We start from the raw sequence: 20,180 nt of genomic DNA, 5'->3' as shown, positions 1-20,180 counted from the left end.
TAAAGTACCAACCATAATATTATATTTTAATAATAATAGAATCATGGTCCAGAAAAATTCAATATTTAACAAACAAGATTGTTTCTTCTCTGTTCAGATTTATGACTCATTCAGAATCTTAATGATCCAGAAAATTTCATTTAGATTTAACAAATGAGGCCTAAATCCCAAGGGTATGGGTTTCGATACTCAAGTGGGGAGGTGAAATTAATATAAATTAATAACCTATTTTTTACAAAAAATGTATATATTAATTCCAGCACTCAACCAAACACATGATATCAAATATACACATGATATCAAATATGATACCCCAAACTCATACCAACATGACCCACCCGATTTCTCTCCTCCAAAGTCCGAACCACCCCCTAAAAAGATTACTGCTTACCAAAAAAATCACCCGGATAATATTATACACACACCCCAAAGCAAACATAACAGAAAGACACAAAAACAGTGAGTCACATGGACAAGGCTGGCCAAACAAACAAAACCCCAAAGCCGAGCCTCGTCATCATTACAAACATAAGCCGTGCTTCTGCTTTATTGTCAAGTCTACAATGTAAAACTGTACAAGTATTACAAAGCATCCGAGTCATCCTTTGTTATTTCTCTCTCTTTATTTTTTAAATTAGATTCCCCCTTGTCTCTCGCATCATCTATGACGACCCCTTCCTCGCCGCCGGCGACCACCCATCAACTTTCCTTCGATACGGACCCCCAGTCCTCCGGTTCCGGAGAGAATCAGCAAATACGGAGAAGACGAACGACGAGCAAGACCGCCGGAGCCAATTTGCAGCGGCGGCCTAGTCTACTGGACCGCCGGAATTCTCTAACTCGCGACATTGAACATGCAGCTGCCGAGACTTATCTGATTACTCATCTTGCTTTTAAGCTCCTCAGTTATCTCGGGTACTATTTTAACTATCTATCTATTTTGTATTTTACGCAATTTTTTAATATATTTTTAAATGTGTTTTTGCATTGTAATGTTGTTGTTTCTTGTAATGAATCATAATATTAGTTGGTGGTTGTTTCAATATACAGAATAGGTTATCGATGGATCTCGAAACTATTTGCACTTTGTTTATATGCTCTCTTCCTTATGCCTGGTTTCATTCAAGGTAACTACTCACCTCTTGTTTAATTGATAGACAGTGATATGTAGTGTTACAAGGTAGAATGATTTTAGTGGTTAACATGGACTTGTGTGTATTTAAGGTCATGTTCGACTGCGAACTTTACGCATTCTTGATTATACACCAGGATTCACCTAGCAATATAAACTTGAATTTTGTTCTTGAAGATGTAGCTACTATATGCCTGTGTAGCTGAAATGGTTTGTATTTGAATGTGAACCTATTTATATACATATTTGGTGCTTTTAAATATGTATTTCTGTTCTATATAAGGGGGTTAGAGATGAACGTGTACAACTGGGAGTCGTAGTTAACCTCATTACTAATAGCAGGACTATATCTCTCAAAAACACAGGGAGCTAACTAGGAAAACAAATAACCTCACTAATCTAAGCTACAATCGTGGGTTGAATGATTGATTTACAATCAAACAAAACCAAACTTGTTAGGTATCGTGTGATTACTCTTCTAGCCTAGTCTTTGTTCTCATCTGAAGTCAACAATTCTGCTCTAAAGTTGTATTATATTTACTTATTTAGCGGTTAGTTATCTCATCAACTGATTTTACCCACTTTATGGGTCCAAATGATTGATAATGCGTAGGAAGAACACGAGGTATATAATCTCCTCAAGATGAACTAGAAAGTAATTACTATGATCCATATGATCATATTGAGTGTTTAATAAAAATGATAGATTGAGTGCAAATTCTAGCCTCTAGGCAATCCAATGATTATAATTTTAACAAACAAACATAGCCTTTGTGTGACAACACTCTAACTTCTTAGGAAGAACAAACCATCTCTAAGAGGCCTTTTATTGCAAGCATGTTGAGTGAGAGTTTAAACGTAAAGTAAAAATAATCTGGTTAATTCATATCCAGAGCTTTTGTGCTCTCAGCTCTGGCTCCGAAGGGTATTATCGAGAAAGGCTCCAATTTCTGCACTTTCATTGTTCTCCATTTTATCAGTTTGCATCTGCACTACGAAGGCACACAAGATTTCTATCCATGGTCCAAGTTGTTTGCATGTGATAAGGAGTATAATTGAAATATTCAGTCCTTATGTTAACAAGGCGTGCACAATTCAAGTTAAATATTTGAATTACTGCTTGTGATGTGTTCTGTTATCTTTGCAAGTTAAATATAAAAGTAAATATAGTCTGGTCACTTCATATCCAGAGCTTTTGTGCTCTCAGCTCTGACTCCGAAGTGTATCATTTAGAAGGGCTCCAATTTATGCACTTTTATTTTTTTCTTTTTAAATTAGTTAGCATCTGCAGTATGAAGAAGTCACACGGTATGTCTATTCATGGTCCAAGTTGTTTCCATGTGATATTGAGTATATAGTAAATATTCTGTCCTTCCTTTAATCAGACGTGCACAATTTAAGTTAAATATTTGAAAAACTGCTGTGATGTATTCTGTCATCTTCGCAAGTTTGTGGCATATTACATTTCCTTCAGGATTCATGTACAGACTCCTCTCTATATTACTGGAACATGACAAGCTTTAAATTGTGTTCGCAGTTGGTTATCAATATTTCTTCTCAACCCAAATACGAAGGAGTATTGTTTATGGAGATCTGCCGAGAAATAGGTATGTGGTTGATCAAATCATATCAATATTGGCATAAGAAAATTGTTACATGCTTACATGTGTATTTGAATATGGGAACGTGTTGCAGGTTGGATCTGTATTTACCAAAGAACACGGATGGCCTGAAACCAGTTGTTGCATTTGTGACTGGCGGAGCCTGGACTATTGGGTTAGTCAGATAACTAACTTCTCTTCATATGGCCTAGGTGTTTGTTTTGTTTACATTAATCTTTGTGTCCTACTCTTACAAACATAGCAGAGCAATATAATTTATGCTGGCAAAAATTGCAGAAACCAACAGTGGAGAGAAGTATTTGCCTCCAATGAGTGTGTGTTTATTGCTTGCCCACTCTGATTTGATCTATCACCTATTTTAAAGATCTTGGATGCGGTGTATGTTTTTTTATTGATTAATAATTATTCACACACTGCTGTTGCCTGATGGTTTAAGAAAACTGTGGATTCAGTTCATAACTTCTCAAACTCATTGGGAAAAATATAGTGGAATTAGTTTTTATATGAAATACCATGCAAGTTGGTCTTGTAATCTCTAATTCAAAAACCATGATATTTAAATCAAATATCCGTTTGTGATGCTAAACTTAGGATCGTCTTGATACTCTAAGAGAGAAAATGAAGTGAACTTGTCTTATTGTAGAGTTATTCTTTTATCTGGCCTAGTACCTGCATGACAAAAACTGATTTTGTTTTGGTTGGGAAAAGTGACATGTTTGTTTTTAATATTATAATCTGAACATTCAATTATATTTTGTAAAAGTCTAAGTTCTGAGAAGAAATTACAAGTAATCATTGCCTCGTTCATAAAAACCTACCAAGAACCAAATCACTTGAACTGAAAATTTTATGTTGATATATGCCCTATATCACTTGAAAGGGTCTGGAATTTGGTCTTTTTCATCTTTAAAAGATCAGGTACATTAATTGGGAAATCTAAAAAGTGTTCAGCATATGTTTTGGGTTTTTTTGGTGGATCATTTTAACTTCAAATAGAAATATCACTCAGACTTAAAAGGAATGTATATATTTCGTCCTGTGGATTAGGGATGGCAATCGGGTCGGATCGGGTCGGGTTTCATGAAATCCATATCCAATCCGTTATATTTTGGATCGGATCGGGTTCGGGTTTGGATATTAAAATGTAAAATCCAAATCCAATCCGTCGGGTTTTTTCGGGTTTCGGATCGGATTCGGGCTTCAACCGGATATCTTAAAAAAAAAATTAAAAATTATAAACCTGTCTGAACTATGATAATTAAGTATTTTTTTTTCAAAATTAAGATTATTGGATTGGATTTTATTGGTTTAAATTAGAATAATATAAACTTAAACCATATTAATTTTCATTATTACCAATATACAATATATTTTATACAATATATTATTAATGAAGTATTTGTCTTAAATAGAAATCCTTATTCCTTTAACCTAGTCTATTGATATTGAGAGTATTATATTACATTCATCCAAATAATTAAATATAAATATGTTATATATATAGACACACACACACACATTCATATTAAATTATTTATAATATATATATAATATTCGGGTTTTTTTCGGGTTTCGGGTTCGGATAGGATTTCGGGTTTCGGATCGGTAGAGGTCATATCCATATCCAAATCCAATAAATTTCGGGTACAAAAATCAAATCCATATCCAAATCCAAATCCAAAAATTCGGGTTCGGTATATCCAAAAATTCGGGTTTCGGATCGGGTATCCGTCGGATCGGATTATTTTGCCATCCCTACTGTGGATCTTGCTAACTCTTTGGCATATAGGTATAAAGCATGGGGATCTCTTTTAGGACAGCAGTTGGCCGATCGAGAAATTATAGTAGCGTGCATTGATTACAGGTATTGTTATTTTATGTGTTGTGTCTGTTTTGCACGCAATATATCTTTAAGACTTTTTACTTGGTTCAAATATACTTGAAAATAGGTTGCTTCCCTAGTTTTTGCAGAAACTTGATTTACAGTTATAAAGTATACTGTATATGTCATTATCTTGTATCCATGAATCATAATGTTAGGCCGACTAAACTCACTATATATATGATAATATAGTGAACACAATCCAAAACAAACACAAGTATAAGAGAATAATTCAATAAACTCTTATTCACAAATCTCAGTAGTTTACAAATAATCTCTTAGTGATTTATATCTTATCACTAAGAGCTGCTAGGTTACACGAATGATATTCAATTGATAACTCATCTAGAGTAAACCCTAAGCTGTGTTTATATACACAGTTACATGATATCTACTGATTGATTCATAATTATCTGCTTCCTAAAATAATCTAATCAGTAGCTATCCTTCTGCTGTCCTGATCTGCACAATCTCTCTTGATCTTTATCTTCCTTACTTAGTCAGATATGCTCCTGAAAATCAGCCGCCTGCAAACTCTGATCATCGCTTAAACTCTGATCCAGCTGTCAGACGTTAAACTCTGATTTCCAGCTAAACTCTGATATTTGCTTCTGCACACTAAACAAGTTAGATACCTGTGACATCATCAAATATGTAACAATCTCCCCCAACTTGTACATTAGACAGGATGAACAAGTTCTATATATATTTACTGATGATGTCAAAAACAATCAAGAACAAATGCATGAAGTAATTAATCTGCATAAATAAATTAACACTTACAGAATAGGCAGAACTAATTACAACTTACAGATCATAGCAGAACTAACTATCCAATCAGTCTATACCCATAGCTCTCCTTAACAAACTTGGTAATCAGATCTTCTTCAATTTGTTTCAGAGTTTGTATCATTTGAGCTTTGACAGTCTTCAACTCTTCATCTTCATCCCCTATCTGGTATATGGCTGATCTCAAAGCATTAGCTTTGCTTCTCTTCATGGCTTCTCCCAACTGAATGGCTCCTGGTCTTTCAGCTTCATTATTATAACCCAGAATTCTGGTTCCAGCAATAGTCTCCATAACAGAGCTATTTTTCTCCATATCAATCTCTGAACCATCTTCCAAGGTTATCTTAGGCACATATTCAGCATCAGAACTTATCCCATAGAATCTTCTTTTCTCTTGAATAGTTCTCTTCATTCTGTCAGACCATCTTCTGGATGCTTCATTCTTTATCTCAAGCATATAGTGAATATGCTCAAGTTCCCTCAGAGATTTTAACAGTAGATCAGCTTCAGAAATTCTGTAAACCCTGCCAGATTCCAAAAATATAGCAATTTTTTCCTTGTCTTCTCGTCCATCATGAGTGTCTATCAGAATTTGTGCTGATTCTATTCTGTCAAGGTCTTCCTGTGTTACAGCTTCTCCAGCCTTTTTAGTAAAAAGGAATGAATCTCTGAAGTTAGTTGCTGCACTTGTCTGTATTTTCTCCTTTCTGTGACCCAGACCTGTATTGTCTCTTGCTTCTTTCCCTCTTGTTCCTTTTGCTCTGATCTGAGTAAATAAAGAGCTTTCCTTGTACTGACCTGTACCAAGGCTTCCAAATAAACTCTTCTTCTTAGATTCAGCTGTGTCAACTTGAGCCTTGTCAGAGATTGACTTGATCCAGGTAGCTCTGTCTTCAACTGGCTTCAGCTTTTCTTTCTTCACATCTTCAGCTTGAGCAATGTCAGAGGCTAAACTCTGATCAGTGGACTCAGGAATGATCTCAAGAGTTTGGTTAACTTCTGATTCAGCCTTCCTTTTAGATGGAGCACCATCTATAATCTTTTTCCCTTTTTCACTGGAATCAGATTCAGACTTCTTCTGATAAACTCTGGGCCTATTGATATCAGAGTAATTAACTTCACTGATCACAATTCCTTTTCTTCTTGAAGAAGTTAATTTCCTTGTAGAGGAATTAGTGACCAGTTTCTTGCCATCAGAGCTTACTTTTAGATGATCAGTTTGAGCTTCCTTTTCATCAGACTTCAATTTTCTTGTCTTGTTCTTCTCAGCAGCCAACCTTTCTTCTTCTTTTCTAGCATCTTCAAGTGACACTCCTGGATTTTCTTCTTCAAATAAGTTCTTTGCAACTGCTTCATCAAAATCCAGTTGTGTAGGGGCCTTGTAGAAGAAGGTTGTTTCCTCTCCCTGAAACTTCACTGTGTGACTCAGAATCTTAGATTAAGGATTACCAAGCTTAATTAATTGCTCAGAGAGAGCTCTGGTTTTACTGTCAGCTGGTATCAGAGGTTGAGATTTTGTTTTCTGAGATGGATGAGAACTGCTTCCAGCCTTATCACTCCTCTTTTCTTCAGATTTACTCTGAGAGTGTAAGATTATTTCAGAGTTTAAATTTTCAGACTTCTTCTTATCTTCATCCTCTTCCTCATCATCAGGTTTTCTCTGTTGCTGATCAACCTTGCATTTGTCTTTTAGTACTTTCTCCCCCTTTTTGACATCATTGGGGTTGAGAAATTTCACCAGTTGAGCAACAGAAGAGCTCAACTCAGTCAGAGTATGCTGCATAGACATTTGAGTGGCCTCAATGGAAGTGAGTCTGTCCTCAATAGAAGGAGGTGTAGCTCTGCACATCCTTTGATAATAAGTTAAATTACAGACTTTTCTTCTGCCAGGCACAGAGAATGGAAGCGGAGAGCTTGGAGCTGTGGGAGCTCGGATAGGAGAAGAATCTCTGACAGGTGATAGTACTTTAATTGGAGAATCAGCCCTTTCAGTTGTAATGTCTCTGACTGGCTCAGAGATTTCAAGGTGAAGACCAGGTGTCTGGATGGGAGTGGATGTGACTTCTGTTGCACCATCATCATCAATATCATCAGCAAAGAGGCTCAGAGTATGAGATTCCAGAGCTTCAGTAGCTGCATCAGAATTTGCAGTTTTAGGAATCTCCTGAGCAGGAGCTGCAACAATAACTTCAGGTTGAAGCAGAGAATCCTGAATCATTTGCAGGACCAACTCTATCTGTGCATCTTCTGATTGATTGGGAACATCAGGAGTTATTCCTGACACAAGAGTATCAGCTGCAATTGTCATTGTTGGTTGATCATTGTGCTCAGAGAATAATTCTGACATTTGTGTGTCAGCTGCCATAGTGTCAAGTGGAATTGCAGTGATAGGATCAATCATAACAGGCTCTGTACCAGAGGGTTGGGCAGAGAATGGGATCAAAGCCTGTGTTGGATTCTCTGACTGAAGTGGCTCAACAGTCAGATCAGTAATTGTGGTTGGCTTGATTTTCTTTCTCTGTTTCTTTGCTGGTGGAGGAGGTGAAGGTGCTTCATCAGAGTCAGAGTCTGATATTTTCTGCAGAAATCTTCTTTTTCTGGGAGGAGGGGAGGGTTTGGTTGGGGATTTAGTGGACCTTAGTATCCTCTTGGGTGAAGATTTTTCAACTGGTCCTTGTTGTGAAGAACCAGAGGGTAGTGTGTGAGTAGATTTTACAACTGGCCCCTTTTGGGAAGGACCAGAGGTTGGGACTGGTTCTGGATCAACAGTAGAAGGTGAAGGCTGTGGTATATTCTCATCAGAGAATAGAGCTGAATACTTATCAGGTAAAGCTACTCTTAATTTATCCTGTACAGTCACAGGAATGGCAAATACAGGCACATGCGGTTTCTTGCTATCCTTCTTAATAAGATCAGTAAAAGCACGTTTGGTGATCTTAAAGGGTGATTCATTACCAGTTTCAGGAATGGGCACATCAGGAAAACAATAAGAGAATATAAGCTGACAGAATCTAGCATAATAGACTATATTCATATTCTCTTTTCTCCTATCACCAATGAATCTCAAGATAGATGTAGCAATATCAAATTTGAGATTATGAATCAGAGAGTACCCAATCTGTTGACTGAAGATGGGGATGGCATCAAAGTTGCTACATTTGTTGCCGAAAGCCCTGGTGATGCAATCATAAAAGAAGCTCCACTCCTTGCAGAGATGTGGACGCTTAAGTTCTCCCATCTTGTCAGTACTTGCTGTGTACCCAAGAAAAATCATCATGTCCCTCAGAGTTTGAGTAGGGACTGAGGAATCAAACTTCTTCTCTTCAGGAAGATGAAGAGCCTTCCTGATAGTTGCTGGTGAGATAGCATATTCTTGACCTTCATAATTGCAGGTGAGAGATGGACAACCATTTTCACCTCCATCATCGTAATTTGCTGATCTCCATAGGGTGAGAACTTGAGAAGGAGAGATGGACTCCGGCTGAGTTAGAGCATACATTAGCTCACTGTGAGCCAGGAAGTCCTGAATAAGATGAAACTCTTTGGGAGCTTCATCGTTATCAAGTATGGCTGAGTAGTTGTTGGTGACGAACTTTGCGCCATTGAACTCGAAAGCAGTTGTCGACATGATTTCTGAAAAAAAATCAAGAAAATCGTGAAGTGTAGATGAGATGTTTGATGAAATGCGCACAAGAGATTTTGAAAATATTATCAGAGAGAGAGAGAGAGAGATATCGTGTGAAGTGAGAAGAAAATACTCGATTTCTGAGAATATATATGTATGTACGCATGCGGGTGAGATATAAACGCTGTAGTGGGGCACGTGGCAAGTTCTGAACGGTAAAAAAAATGGTAGTGGAGAGGTAATAATGAGTGGCGTGTGAATCTGAACAAATATGCACCATTTACCAATAAAACACAAATAATTACCGTGTTTTTCTCCACTCAGGAATTCAAATGGTTTTCCTACCGTTTGATAATAAAAACTAATATTATCTGACCAAAATGTTTATTTTAACTCGGACTTCGATCAGAGGCTGACCATTGACCAGAGTTTAAATAAATGACTTATAAAATGACAAATCAAAGAGTGATTATAGAATCTTGTAATGATGAGAGATAAATATTCAAGGTCTAAACGACACTTGCTCCTCAGAGTTTGCAAATATTTATTGAACTCTAGTCAAAAATTACTCGAAGCAAAAAAAAATTGTTAATCACAGAAGTGGAGTGAGGTGTGTGTTAACATGAATATTCTAATGTCACAGAGATTGTCAAATTTCTCAAATAATATTAGAAAGAATCAGATAATAAGAAAATGTTTTAATCATCTCATAAGCCGAGTTTCTCACACATGGATCAGAGTATATCATTTCTTCTCTTTGGAACAACATTTGTCGTTTGAAAGGGAACTTCTCATGGTAAGTGAGTCATAACCTTTATCAGACTTTTGTTTGCTCAGAGTATTTCTCCAGTAATCAGAGAATGTGAAAAGTCCCCAAAAATTAACTTAAATTTTGATGCATTTGCTTAATACCAGCAGTGCACTTGGATCTTTCCTTTCACAAATTTTCTAAGATCTCAAAGGAGTACCTGATATAATTTCTTTTGTTTTTCTTTTCTTTTGATTTTCTTTTCTGAGAAGAAATATCTTGAGGATCCATGACTGAAATATATTAACTCTTAGCTCATAAGTGGAGAAAAGCAGATTCTTTTCTGAGTACATATCTAATACTTAAGAAGTAAGACAGTCTAGGTAACAAAATTAACTCATGTGTTGTGTGTTAAGGATTTCCACAGCTGTAATATCACAAAATTCAGACTTTAGAGAGGCTTATGACTAAATTCAGTTAAGTGCAACATATTCTTCACAGGAGTATCTTTCATCATGAAAAATTCAAGTCATCAGAGTTTGTCGGGTCAGAGTTTAAATATCAGAGTTTATCAAATCAGAGTATAATCATCAGAGTTTAGATCAGAGAATAACAGATGCAGTTGTAGATCAGATTTATAACAACAAATACTAACAGATATAGTATCATGCAATGTATTAGAGTTTAGAGAGGACCAGAAATCATCCCTAATTCGTTTACAAGCCTTGTAGATGTTGCTTCAGCCAGAGGTTTGGTGAAGATATCTGCCAACTGCTGATCTGTTGGAACAAAGTGAAGCTCTACTGTTCCTTCCATCACATGTTCTCTGATAAAATGATACCTTATGCTGATATGCTTGGTCATGGAATGCTGTACTGGATTTCCTGTCATAGCAATAGCACTTTGGTTATCACAATAAATAGGAATTTGAGTCAGAGTTAACCCATAATCCAGTAGTTGATTCTTCATCCATAAGATCTGAGCACAGCAGCTTCCTGCAGCAATATACTCTGCTTCTGCAGTGGATGTGGAGATAGATTTTTGTTTCTTACTGAACCAAGAAACTAATCTTCCTCCTAGAAATTGACAGCTCCCACTTGTACTTTTTCTGTCTATTTTGCATCCTGCAAAATCTGCATCAGAGTAACCAATCAGTGTAAAGTCTGATTCTCTGGGATACCAGAGTCCCATCTCAACTGTTCCTTTGAGATATTTGAAAATCCTTTTGACTGCTACAAGGTGTGGTTCTCTTGGATCTGCTTGAAATCTTGCACAGAGACAGGTTGCAAACATGATATCAGGTCTACTAGCAGTCAGATATAAAAGTGAGCCTATCATACCTCTGTAGTTAGTAATTTCTACTGGTGAACCAGTATCTTTATCTAACTTAGTGGCAGTTGCCATTGGAGTGGTAGCAGCTGAGCTATCCTGCATGCCAAATTTCTTTAGCAGGTTCCTGGTATATTTAGACTGATTAATGAAAATACCCTCATCAGTCTGTTTGACTTGAAGTCCCAAAAAGTAGCTCATTTCTCCCATCATGCTCATCTGATATCTGGACTGCATAAGCTTTGAGAATCTCTCACAGAGTTTAGGATTAGTAGACCCAAAAATAATATCATCTACATAGACTTGAACTAATAGCAGATCATTACCATGGTTGAGATAAAAGAGAGTTTTATCAATTGTACCTCTGTTGAAACCACTGTCCAAAAGAAATTGAGCCAGAGTTTCATACCATGCTCTTGGTGCTTGCTTTAGTCCATACAGTGCTTTATCCAATCTGTAGACATGATCTGGAAATTTTGTATTTACAAACCCTGGAGGTTGTTCAACATATACCTCTTCCTCCAGCTCCCCATTAAGAAAAGCACTCTTTACATCCATCTGAAACACTTTGAATTTCTTGTGTGCTGCATAAGCCAAGAAAATTCTGATTGCTTCCAATCTGGCAACTGGGGCAAAGGTCTCATCATAGTTAATTCCTTCTTGTTGAGAATATCCCTTAGCTACCAGTCTGGCTTTATTTCTTGTAATTACACCATCACTGTCTGTTTTGTTCCTAAAAACCCACTTAGTACCAACAATTGATCTGTTCTTTGGTCTTGGTACAAGTGTCCAGACTTTATTTCTCTCAAATTCATTTAACTCCTCCTGCATTGCTGTTACCCAGTCTGCATCCTTTAAGGTTTCTTCCACTTTCTTTGGTTCTGTCTGAGATAAAAATGAATGAAATAAACACTCATTTGCTGTTGCAGTTCTGGTTTGTACTCCAGCATCTGGATCCCCAATAATCAGATCTGGTGTATGAGACTTTGTCCATTTTCTTTCATGTGGCAGTTGATTTCTGGAACTAGATCCTCCCCCATGATCCATGCCAGTATCATTTTGATTCTCTGATGCCTCTCCCCCATTATTCATGCTATCTCCATGAGCATTCTGAGATTCTGATGCTCCCCCTGAAGATATGTTCTCCTGATTCTCTGATGCAGAGTGATCAGAGTTTGAGGAGTCAGAATCAGAGTTTGTGTTTTCTGCCGAGTCTGCAACATTTTCATCCAGATTTTCATCTTGAAAGTGCTCCCCCTCAACATGTGCTTGAGGTTGGTGAGTAGAAGTGACATGCTCTGATATTGTCTCAGAGTCAGAGTTTATGGAGTCAGAGAATGTATCTTCATCTTCAAATCTCAGTTGCTCATGATCTTCAAAATCTTCCATTCCAGTAATTTTCTTATCATCAAAGGATACATGAATGGATTCCATGATTACCCTTGTTCTCAGATTGTAAACTCTGAAGGCTTTTGTTGATAAAGGATAACCAACAAAAATTCCTTCATCAGCTTTTAAATCAAATTTGGTTAGCTGTTCAGGATGATTTTTCAGAACAAAACATTTACATCCAAAGATATGGAAGTATTTGAGATTTGGTTTTCTGCCTTTAACCATTTCAAATGGAGTTTTCCCATGTTTATTAATCAGAGTTGCATTCTGTGTGAAACAGGCAGACTGCACAGCCTCAGCCCAGAAGTAGGTTGGCAATTTTGCTTCCTCCAACATGGTTCTAGCAGCTTCAATTAGAGTTCTGTTCTTCCTTTCTACAACACCATTTTGTTGAGGTGTTCCAGGTGCTGAAAATTCCTGTTTAATGCCATTTGCTTTACAGAACTCCTCCATTTTAAAATTCTTGAACTCAGTGCCATTATCACTTCTTATGATCTTTACTGCATCTTTAGAGATTTTGTTCAACTGCCTGACATGCTCAATCAATAAAGATGGTGTCTCATCCTTGCTGTGAAGAAAATATACCCATGTATATCTGGTAAATTCATCAACAATGACCAGAGTATATCTCTTCTTTGCAATGGACATTATATTTACTGGTCCAAATAGATCAACATGCAGCAGATGATATGGCTCAAGAATTGAGGACTCAGTTTTACTTTTGAAGGAAGACTTCCTCTGTTTTGCTTTCTGACAGGAATCACAGAGTCCATCTGGAGTAAAAACTGATTTTGGAAGTCCTTTCACAAGATCTTTCTTCACAAGTTCATTTATATTATTGAAGTTCAGGTGAGATAATTTCTTGTGCCAGTTCCAGCTTTCTTCAATACTGGCTCTGCCAAGTAGACAGATTGCAGAGCTTTCAGAGTTTAAAGATAGCTTAGCTTCATAGATGTTGCCATGTCTGTATCCTTTCAGAACAACTTTTCCAGTTCTTTTACTAATGACCTCACAGTGTTCTTCCAAGAAATTGACATGATATCCTCTGTCACAGATTTGACTTATGCTTAGCAGATTGTGCTTAAGTCCTGAGACCAGAGCTACAGATTGAATGATGACATTTCCAAGATTGATATTGCCATATCCCAAAGTTTTCCCTATGTTGCCATCTCCATAAGAAACATTTGGGCCAGCCTTCTCCACAAAGTCTGATAGCAGGGCTTTATTTCCTGTCATATGTCCTGAGCATCCACTGTCCAGAACTGGGATGTTTTTCCTGTTGCCCTGCAAACACATACATAACTAATGATTAGTTTTAAGGACCCAGACTTGCTTGGATCCTTTGTTCTTGTTAAGTTTGTTAACACTAGCAGCGGAAGATTTATCAGAGTTTATATCAGAGTTTGTGCTAACAGACTTTTTAACAGATGCTGAACTAGGAGAATCAATCTTTTTCTTCAAAGAAGGTTTTAATTCATAATAATCATAATATAAACTATGGTATTCCTTACAAGTGTAAATGGAATGCCATAAACTACCACAATGAAAACAAGGATTCTCTGGTCTAAATCTAGTATTCCTAGTCTTAACTTCTGATTTTGGAGACATAGCATTTATGTCCTTATTTTTCCTGCAAAAAGAAGCAAGATGATTAGGATTACCACAATTATGACAAGTTTTCCTAGGAGCATTTGGAACAGGCATGTAATTGTTGCTTTTGTTTATTCCAACCTTTCCATTCCTATTTTTCCTAGGTTCCTTAATCCTGTTTTCTTTCTTAACCTCCTTGAGTTTATGCTTAAGCTGTTTCTGAGTCATTAAACCAATATTAACCTGTTTAGGAGTATCAGTTTTTGATTCTGCAACAAATCTTACTGGAACTACCTTGGGTTTTTCAATTTTAATGGTTTCTTGTTTATATGACTCAGCTTCATTTTTATCAGAGTAACCTAACCCTTTCTTCCAGTTTCCACTTTCTAAGATATTCTGAGTAGTCTTTCCTGAGTTAGTCCAAGTTCTGATTATCTCTCTTTCCTTAATAAGTTCTGATTCAAGAGAAGCATTTTTCTTTAAGAGTTCATTTTTAATAAAGATAGCATCATCCCTTTCCTTCTGAACTTCTAGCATCAGAACTAGTTCCTTTTCAAGATAATCATTCCTTTTCTTGACATTTAAGTTCTCAGATTTTAGTCTTTCATTTTCTAAAGTCTGATCTCTATAACTAACATGCAGAGTTTTAAGAAACAATCTTAACTCTGTTATATCTTCAGTATCAAAAGCAAGAGTGGAATGAGGTACCTTAGTTTCAACAGTCTCAGTGCTGTTGTCCATGTTTGCCATCAAGGCATAGTTGACTTCTTCCTCTGATTCTGATGAGTCTGCCCAACTTCCCTTCTTTGTGATAAAGGCCTGTTCCTTTTCTTTCTTAGCTTTCTTGCACTCAGTTGCAAAATGTCCTTTCTCTCCACAATTGAAGCAAGTGTATTTAGACTTATCAGATTTTCCAGATTTTTCTTCTTTGCCTTCATTCCTTTTGAAGACCTTCTTATCAGAGTTTCTGTCTTTCCTTGAGAACTTCTTCCCTTTGTTGAAGTTCTTGTAAGCCATCTTCTTGAAGCTTTTCACCATCAGTGCTGCCAGCTGCATCATCTCAGTATCACTGTCATCAGAGTCTGACAGTATATCAGAGTTTGAGTCATCATCAGAGTTTGATGACTCAGTATCAGACTTTTTGACATGAGCTTTTCCTTTGCTTTTCAAAGTTGAATCTTCTTGAACTTTTAGAGCAACTGGTTTGGGTTTCCCACCATGTCGTTTGCTCCTTTGCTCCATCTCAAGTTCATGAGTTTTCAACCTTCCAAAGATTTCATCCAGAGACATCTCTTCAAGATCATGATTGTCTCTTATAGTGGTTACTTTCAAATCCCACTTTTCAGGAAGAGCAAGCAGAAATTTGAGATTTGAGTCTTCCAAATCATATTCTTTGTCCACAAGAGACAAGTCATTCAGCAGCTTGACAAACCTATCATAAAGATCAGTCAGTGATTCACCTGATTTTGAATCAAAGTGTTCATACTCTTGAGTAAGTATGGTCCTTCTGTTCTTTTTGATGGCTTTGGTTCCTTGACATCTGACTTCCAAAGCATCCCATATTTCCTTTGCAGTTTTACATCCAATTACTCTATTGGACATAGCATTGTCCAGAGCACTATGCAACAGATGCTTCACCTTTGCATCTTTACTGATAGATGAGATGTCCTCTGGAGTATAGTCCTTCTTCTCTTTAGGAATCATCTTCTGGGGTTCATCTCCCACTGCAACAGAGAGCTTCGTTGGCATGTGTGGACCATCATAAATTCTATCCAGATATTCTGGATCTGTAGATTCCAGAAACATGATCATTCTTACTTTCCAGACAGAATATTCAGATGCTCTGAGGACCGGAACCCTAAGAGACTCATATCTACTGTTTTGTGATTTCTCAGACATGATTGTGTGTGATTAAGATCTCACTGTAGGTATATCAACAGAGCTCGCTCTGATACCACTTGTTAGGCCGACTAAACTCACTATATATATGATAATATAGTGAACACAATCCAAAACAAACACAAGTATAAGAGAATAATTCAATAAACTCTTATTCACAAATCTCAGTAGTTTACAAATAATCTCTTAGTGATTTATATCTTATCACTAAGAGCTGCTAGGTTACACGAATGATATTCAATTGATAACTCATCTAGAGTAAACCCTAAGCTGTGTTTATATACACAGTTACATGATATCTACTGATTGATTCATAATTATCTGCTTCCTAAAATAATCTAATCAGTAGCTATCCTTCTGCTGTCCTGATCTGCACAATCTCTCTTGATCTTTATCTTCCTTACTTAGTCAGATATGCTCCTGAAAATCAGCCGCCTGCAAACTCTGATCATCGCTTAAACTCTGATCCAGCTGTCAGACGTTAAACTCTGATTTCCAGCTAAACTCTGATATTTGCTTCTGCACACTAAACAAGTTAGATACCTGTGACATCATCAAATATGTAACACATAAGAAACTTGTTTAAAATACTGCAGAATACCCTCTGATTTTAGAATATTCATATGGAGGATTAGAACTATTTAAGTGAATATTTCTTTGCCTGCCATAATGTCACATATCTAGTGTTTGGCTATTCTTTCATGATATATATTGTATATGTATGCTTACGGGATAATATATTCAAGGTGATTAGGTGAATGTAAAATATGATCTAGGTAGTTTCTTGCTATTACATTCATGCAGTTCTCTGAGTTTCTTGTTTAGGTCTGATTAATCCCCTCTTAAGCTCCTAAGGTTTCATGCTTTATTGCTTTAGATACTGTTGAAGCCTAAGCCTCCACCTTGGCAATAAATATGAACCTATATCAGATTAAAGTTGCTTAAACTTTGAAACTTTCTATTGGACAACTCTTCTCAGCATGTTTATACACATTAGACCCTATCTGTAACTGTAAGATCACATATACATTACCAGTCAATACACTAAATTTATAACAGTGACATTTCTTATGCATTTTTTTATATTTTGAAATATTTCACGTTAGCATAATATAATTAAAGGGTGCAGAAATTTTCCCCAAGGATCAATTAGCGACATGATTAAAGATGCTTCCCAAGGGATCTCATATGTTTGCAACAACATTATTGACTATGGAGGTGACCCTGACAGGTAAGAAATTTGACCTTATCATTTCATCATCTTGTTTCTTCTGATAGTCTCATTTGTTATCCCTTGGTGTAGAATTTATGTAATGGGGCAATCAGCTGGTGCACATATCTCCTCTTGTGCTCTTTTGGAGCAAGCGATCAAAGAATCAAAAGGAGAGCGTGTTTCTTGGAGTGTATCTCAGATAAAAGCTTATTTTGGTTTATCAGGGGGGTAAGCGTTCCCCAACTTACATTTAGTATGCGAAAGCAGCAACTGTATACTTTATGTTTCACCGGACTCGCATTTTTATTTAGCTGTAAACCATATTATACAGTTCAGACATCATTTGAATTGACAGCTGTCACAGATTTGTTGAAAACATCAAGTCAGGTTCAAGTTAAAGCAAAATTTGAACAGAAATTAAAATGGTATATGGGAATTGTTGTTATACTCAGATAGTCAGATTCATTATACAGTAAATTAGTAGGCCCATAATTGGACCAACAAGCAATCATGTAATTGTAATATATTGGACAATCAGGCAAATTGAAACTATTAATTTCCATTCTCCTGCCTATAACGGGAGATTTGAATTGCAAGTAGCTTCAAATCTTATATAATAACGTACTGTAAAATATTTTATGCTCGACTGCTGAGCAGTTTTTGTAAGGCTCGTATTTGATAGTTAATCCTTCGATTGCTCAATTTTCATTTAATTCGACTTCAAATTCAATAAGAATCAATGAGTAAAGTTCGAAAATTTATGGTACTAGCTCTTGATTGATTATTTCCTCTTTATGCCCCCTAACTTATATTATAACTTGATGTTCTGAATGATGGATAGGTACAATATAACTGAGCTGGTTGATCACTTCGATCGCCGAGGATTGTATCGCTCTATATTCCTAAGGTATATGTCACTGGTACTTTATTGTGATGAAATTTGATTCACGAGTGTGGCTAAAGAAATTTCTTGTTGCTGATAACTCATTTCAGTATAATGGAAGGGGAAGAATCCTTAAAACGTTATTCACCTACCATCGTTATACAAGATCCAAGTGTTAAGACTGCTGTATCACTTTTGCCCCACATTGTCCTTTTTCATGGAACGGGAGATATTTCCATACCACACAATGCGAGGTCTGAATTTTTATGAAATGATTTTGCTACTTAAACTCAAACTTCACACACACACACACACACACACACACACACACACACACACACACATATATATATATATATATATATATAACACAAATGCTTCATTCCTTTTTTTCTTTCTGATAGTGAAAATCTACAGATTTATTAGAACTTAAATTAATGCATGTTTTTTGTACGTCTAGCTCCGATTGCCAAAAATTTGATTATAGAATACAAGCATTAGGATATTGAAAGTGAACGTTTACTATAGATAGCTTTATGTCTATCTGTTACCTTGATCATAAGAATGTGATCAAGTTGCATTGAGCTGTGTTACAGTTTTAGGGTATCATGAACAAAGTGTGGTCATGCTTAGGCAAATTCATCAATTTACCCATCTGGGAGTGGCTGCTCATGAATTATGAAACTTATTGGATAACAAATTTTCTGTTATGTCTTTGATATTAGTAGCAAGAATTTTGCCATATAATAGAACATAGCCCAGTGAGAAACTTTGCTTTAGTTAGATCCGTAGTAATCTATTACATATAAATGGTCCACTTTGAATTTTAAGATTCCAGTAATTCATGGGATCTTTGTTAGTTATGTAATGGAAAATTGTAGTATTGTAGAACTGAAAATATTGTAGTGACCAGTGGCGTACCTTTTGTCTTACTTTAGGTATGATATGTTTTATTCAGTGTCCAAACAATAACTAAGTTATGTCATCACCCCATCATTTTTATTCTCTCATAAGTAGATGGGCACTAAGTTTGCTTGTGATATCCAACTTACATAAATGGATACTAATTATCGATCCTCAGATGATGGATTACTCAAGGATGATGATCTCGATTGATAATGTTTGTTGTATACATGCAGTCAAGATTTCGTAGATGCCTTGCGTAGAGTTGGAGCAAAAGCTGAACTGATTTTGTTTGCTGGAAAAACTCATACAGATCTATTTCTTCAGGTAAGATAATTTAATTGTGCTCTTTAGATGCTGCTTACCTAAAATTGCCTGGGTCGTAAATTTATCTCTGGATGCAGCGCATGCCTGAAATAGTGTGGTATTAAAATCACATTAGGGTTTATTGGTCTCAGTTCCTACATAGACCTGTTAAACAGGCCTTGGTGTGAAGCTTTTCTGAATTGAGCAATGTCAAATGAAGGCATATGACTATTTTTATCATTTATTCTTGTCTTTTCAATTTTCTCGTTTATAAAGTGGCTGATTTATGTAAACTTTGTAAAACTGTATTTGCTTCATTTGTACTTTGTAGGATCCAATGAGAGGCGGTAAAGATGAGCTTTTTGAATACATCACTACTTACATTCACGCTGGTGATGAGGAAGCTCTTGCTAAAGATGCTATGGCACCTCCAAGAAGACGACTTGTTCCGGAGATTCTCTTGAAGCTGGCTCACGATGTGAGCCCTTTCTAAGCTCTCTGTTTGTAATTATTAGCTAGTTTTCTGTTTCTTTTCCTTCTGTACTGTTCTGTTTGTTGTTGATGCTTTGACTAGGTACTAAAGTAGGCAATGGTTAGTGCATATTGTTGTCATTCTTTTAAGAAAGAGTTGTAGACATATATTCTTTATTACTTTTTTCCTCAGTACGATCAATCACACATTTGCACACAGTTGAGACTTTGCTAAGGGAAAGAAATTACTGAGGAAAAACTATTGAATTCTTCACTGGAATTTTACTGACCATGCTTGCAGGAATGAAAATTTGAAAGTTTACAAGAAAAGACAAGAACGTTGAAATGATATTTTGTGAAAAGCAAAATAAAATCTCTTTAGATAGTTATAAGAGA

The 20,180-nt window shown here is 36.3% G+C and overlaps 1 protein-coding gene across 1 annotated transcript; it reads left to right on the top strand.

Annotated features, from left to right (window-relative positions):
• The first annotated feature begins 524 nt into the window (after window positions 1-524).
• LOC108210803 (isoprenylcysteine alpha-carbonyl methylesterase ICME) lies at window positions 525-19,986 on the top strand. The gene is made up of 11 exons (XM_017382218.2): window positions 525-915; window positions 1,051-1,127; window positions 2,670-2,739; window positions 2,828-2,908; window positions 4,544-4,618; window positions 17,138-17,239; window positions 17,312-17,449; window positions 18,063-18,128; window positions 18,215-18,358; window positions 19,244-19,334; window positions 19,645-19,986. The coding sequence occupies exons 1-11, from the start codon at window positions 665-667 to the stop codon at window positions 19,804-19,806; spliced, it is 1,257 nt and encodes a 418-aa protein (XP_017237707.1). The 5' UTR covers window positions 525-664; the 3' UTR covers window positions 19,807-19,986.
• Window positions 19,987-20,180: the final 194 nt, after the last annotated feature.

Source organism: Daucus carota, chromosome 3 (assembly GCF_001625215.2).
Source record: "Daucus carota subsp. sativus chromosome 3, DH1 v3.0, whole genome shotgun sequence".
Classification (NCBI taxonomy): domain Eukaryota; kingdom Viridiplantae; phylum Streptophyta; class Magnoliopsida; order Apiales; family Apiaceae; genus Daucus; species Daucus carota.
The sequence above is the reverse complement of the archived record's forward strand: the minus strand, read 5'-3'. Positions and strand labels throughout refer to the sequence as shown.

Bases quoted from the DNA above. Each gene is read 5' to 3' on its own strand.
- LOC108210803 (XM_017382218.2), top strand. From the start codon at position 665: ATGACGACCCCTTCCTCGCCGCCGGCGACCACCCATCAACTTTCCTTC. The intron at 17,450-18,062 runs GTAAGCGTTCCC...AATGATGGATAG, and splicing joins TATTTTGGTTTATCAGGGGG to GTACAATATAACTGAGCTGG. The intron at 19,335-19,644 runs GTAAGATAATTT...TGTACTTTGTAG, and splicing joins ATACAGATCTATTTCTTCAG to GATCCAATGAGAGGCGGTAA.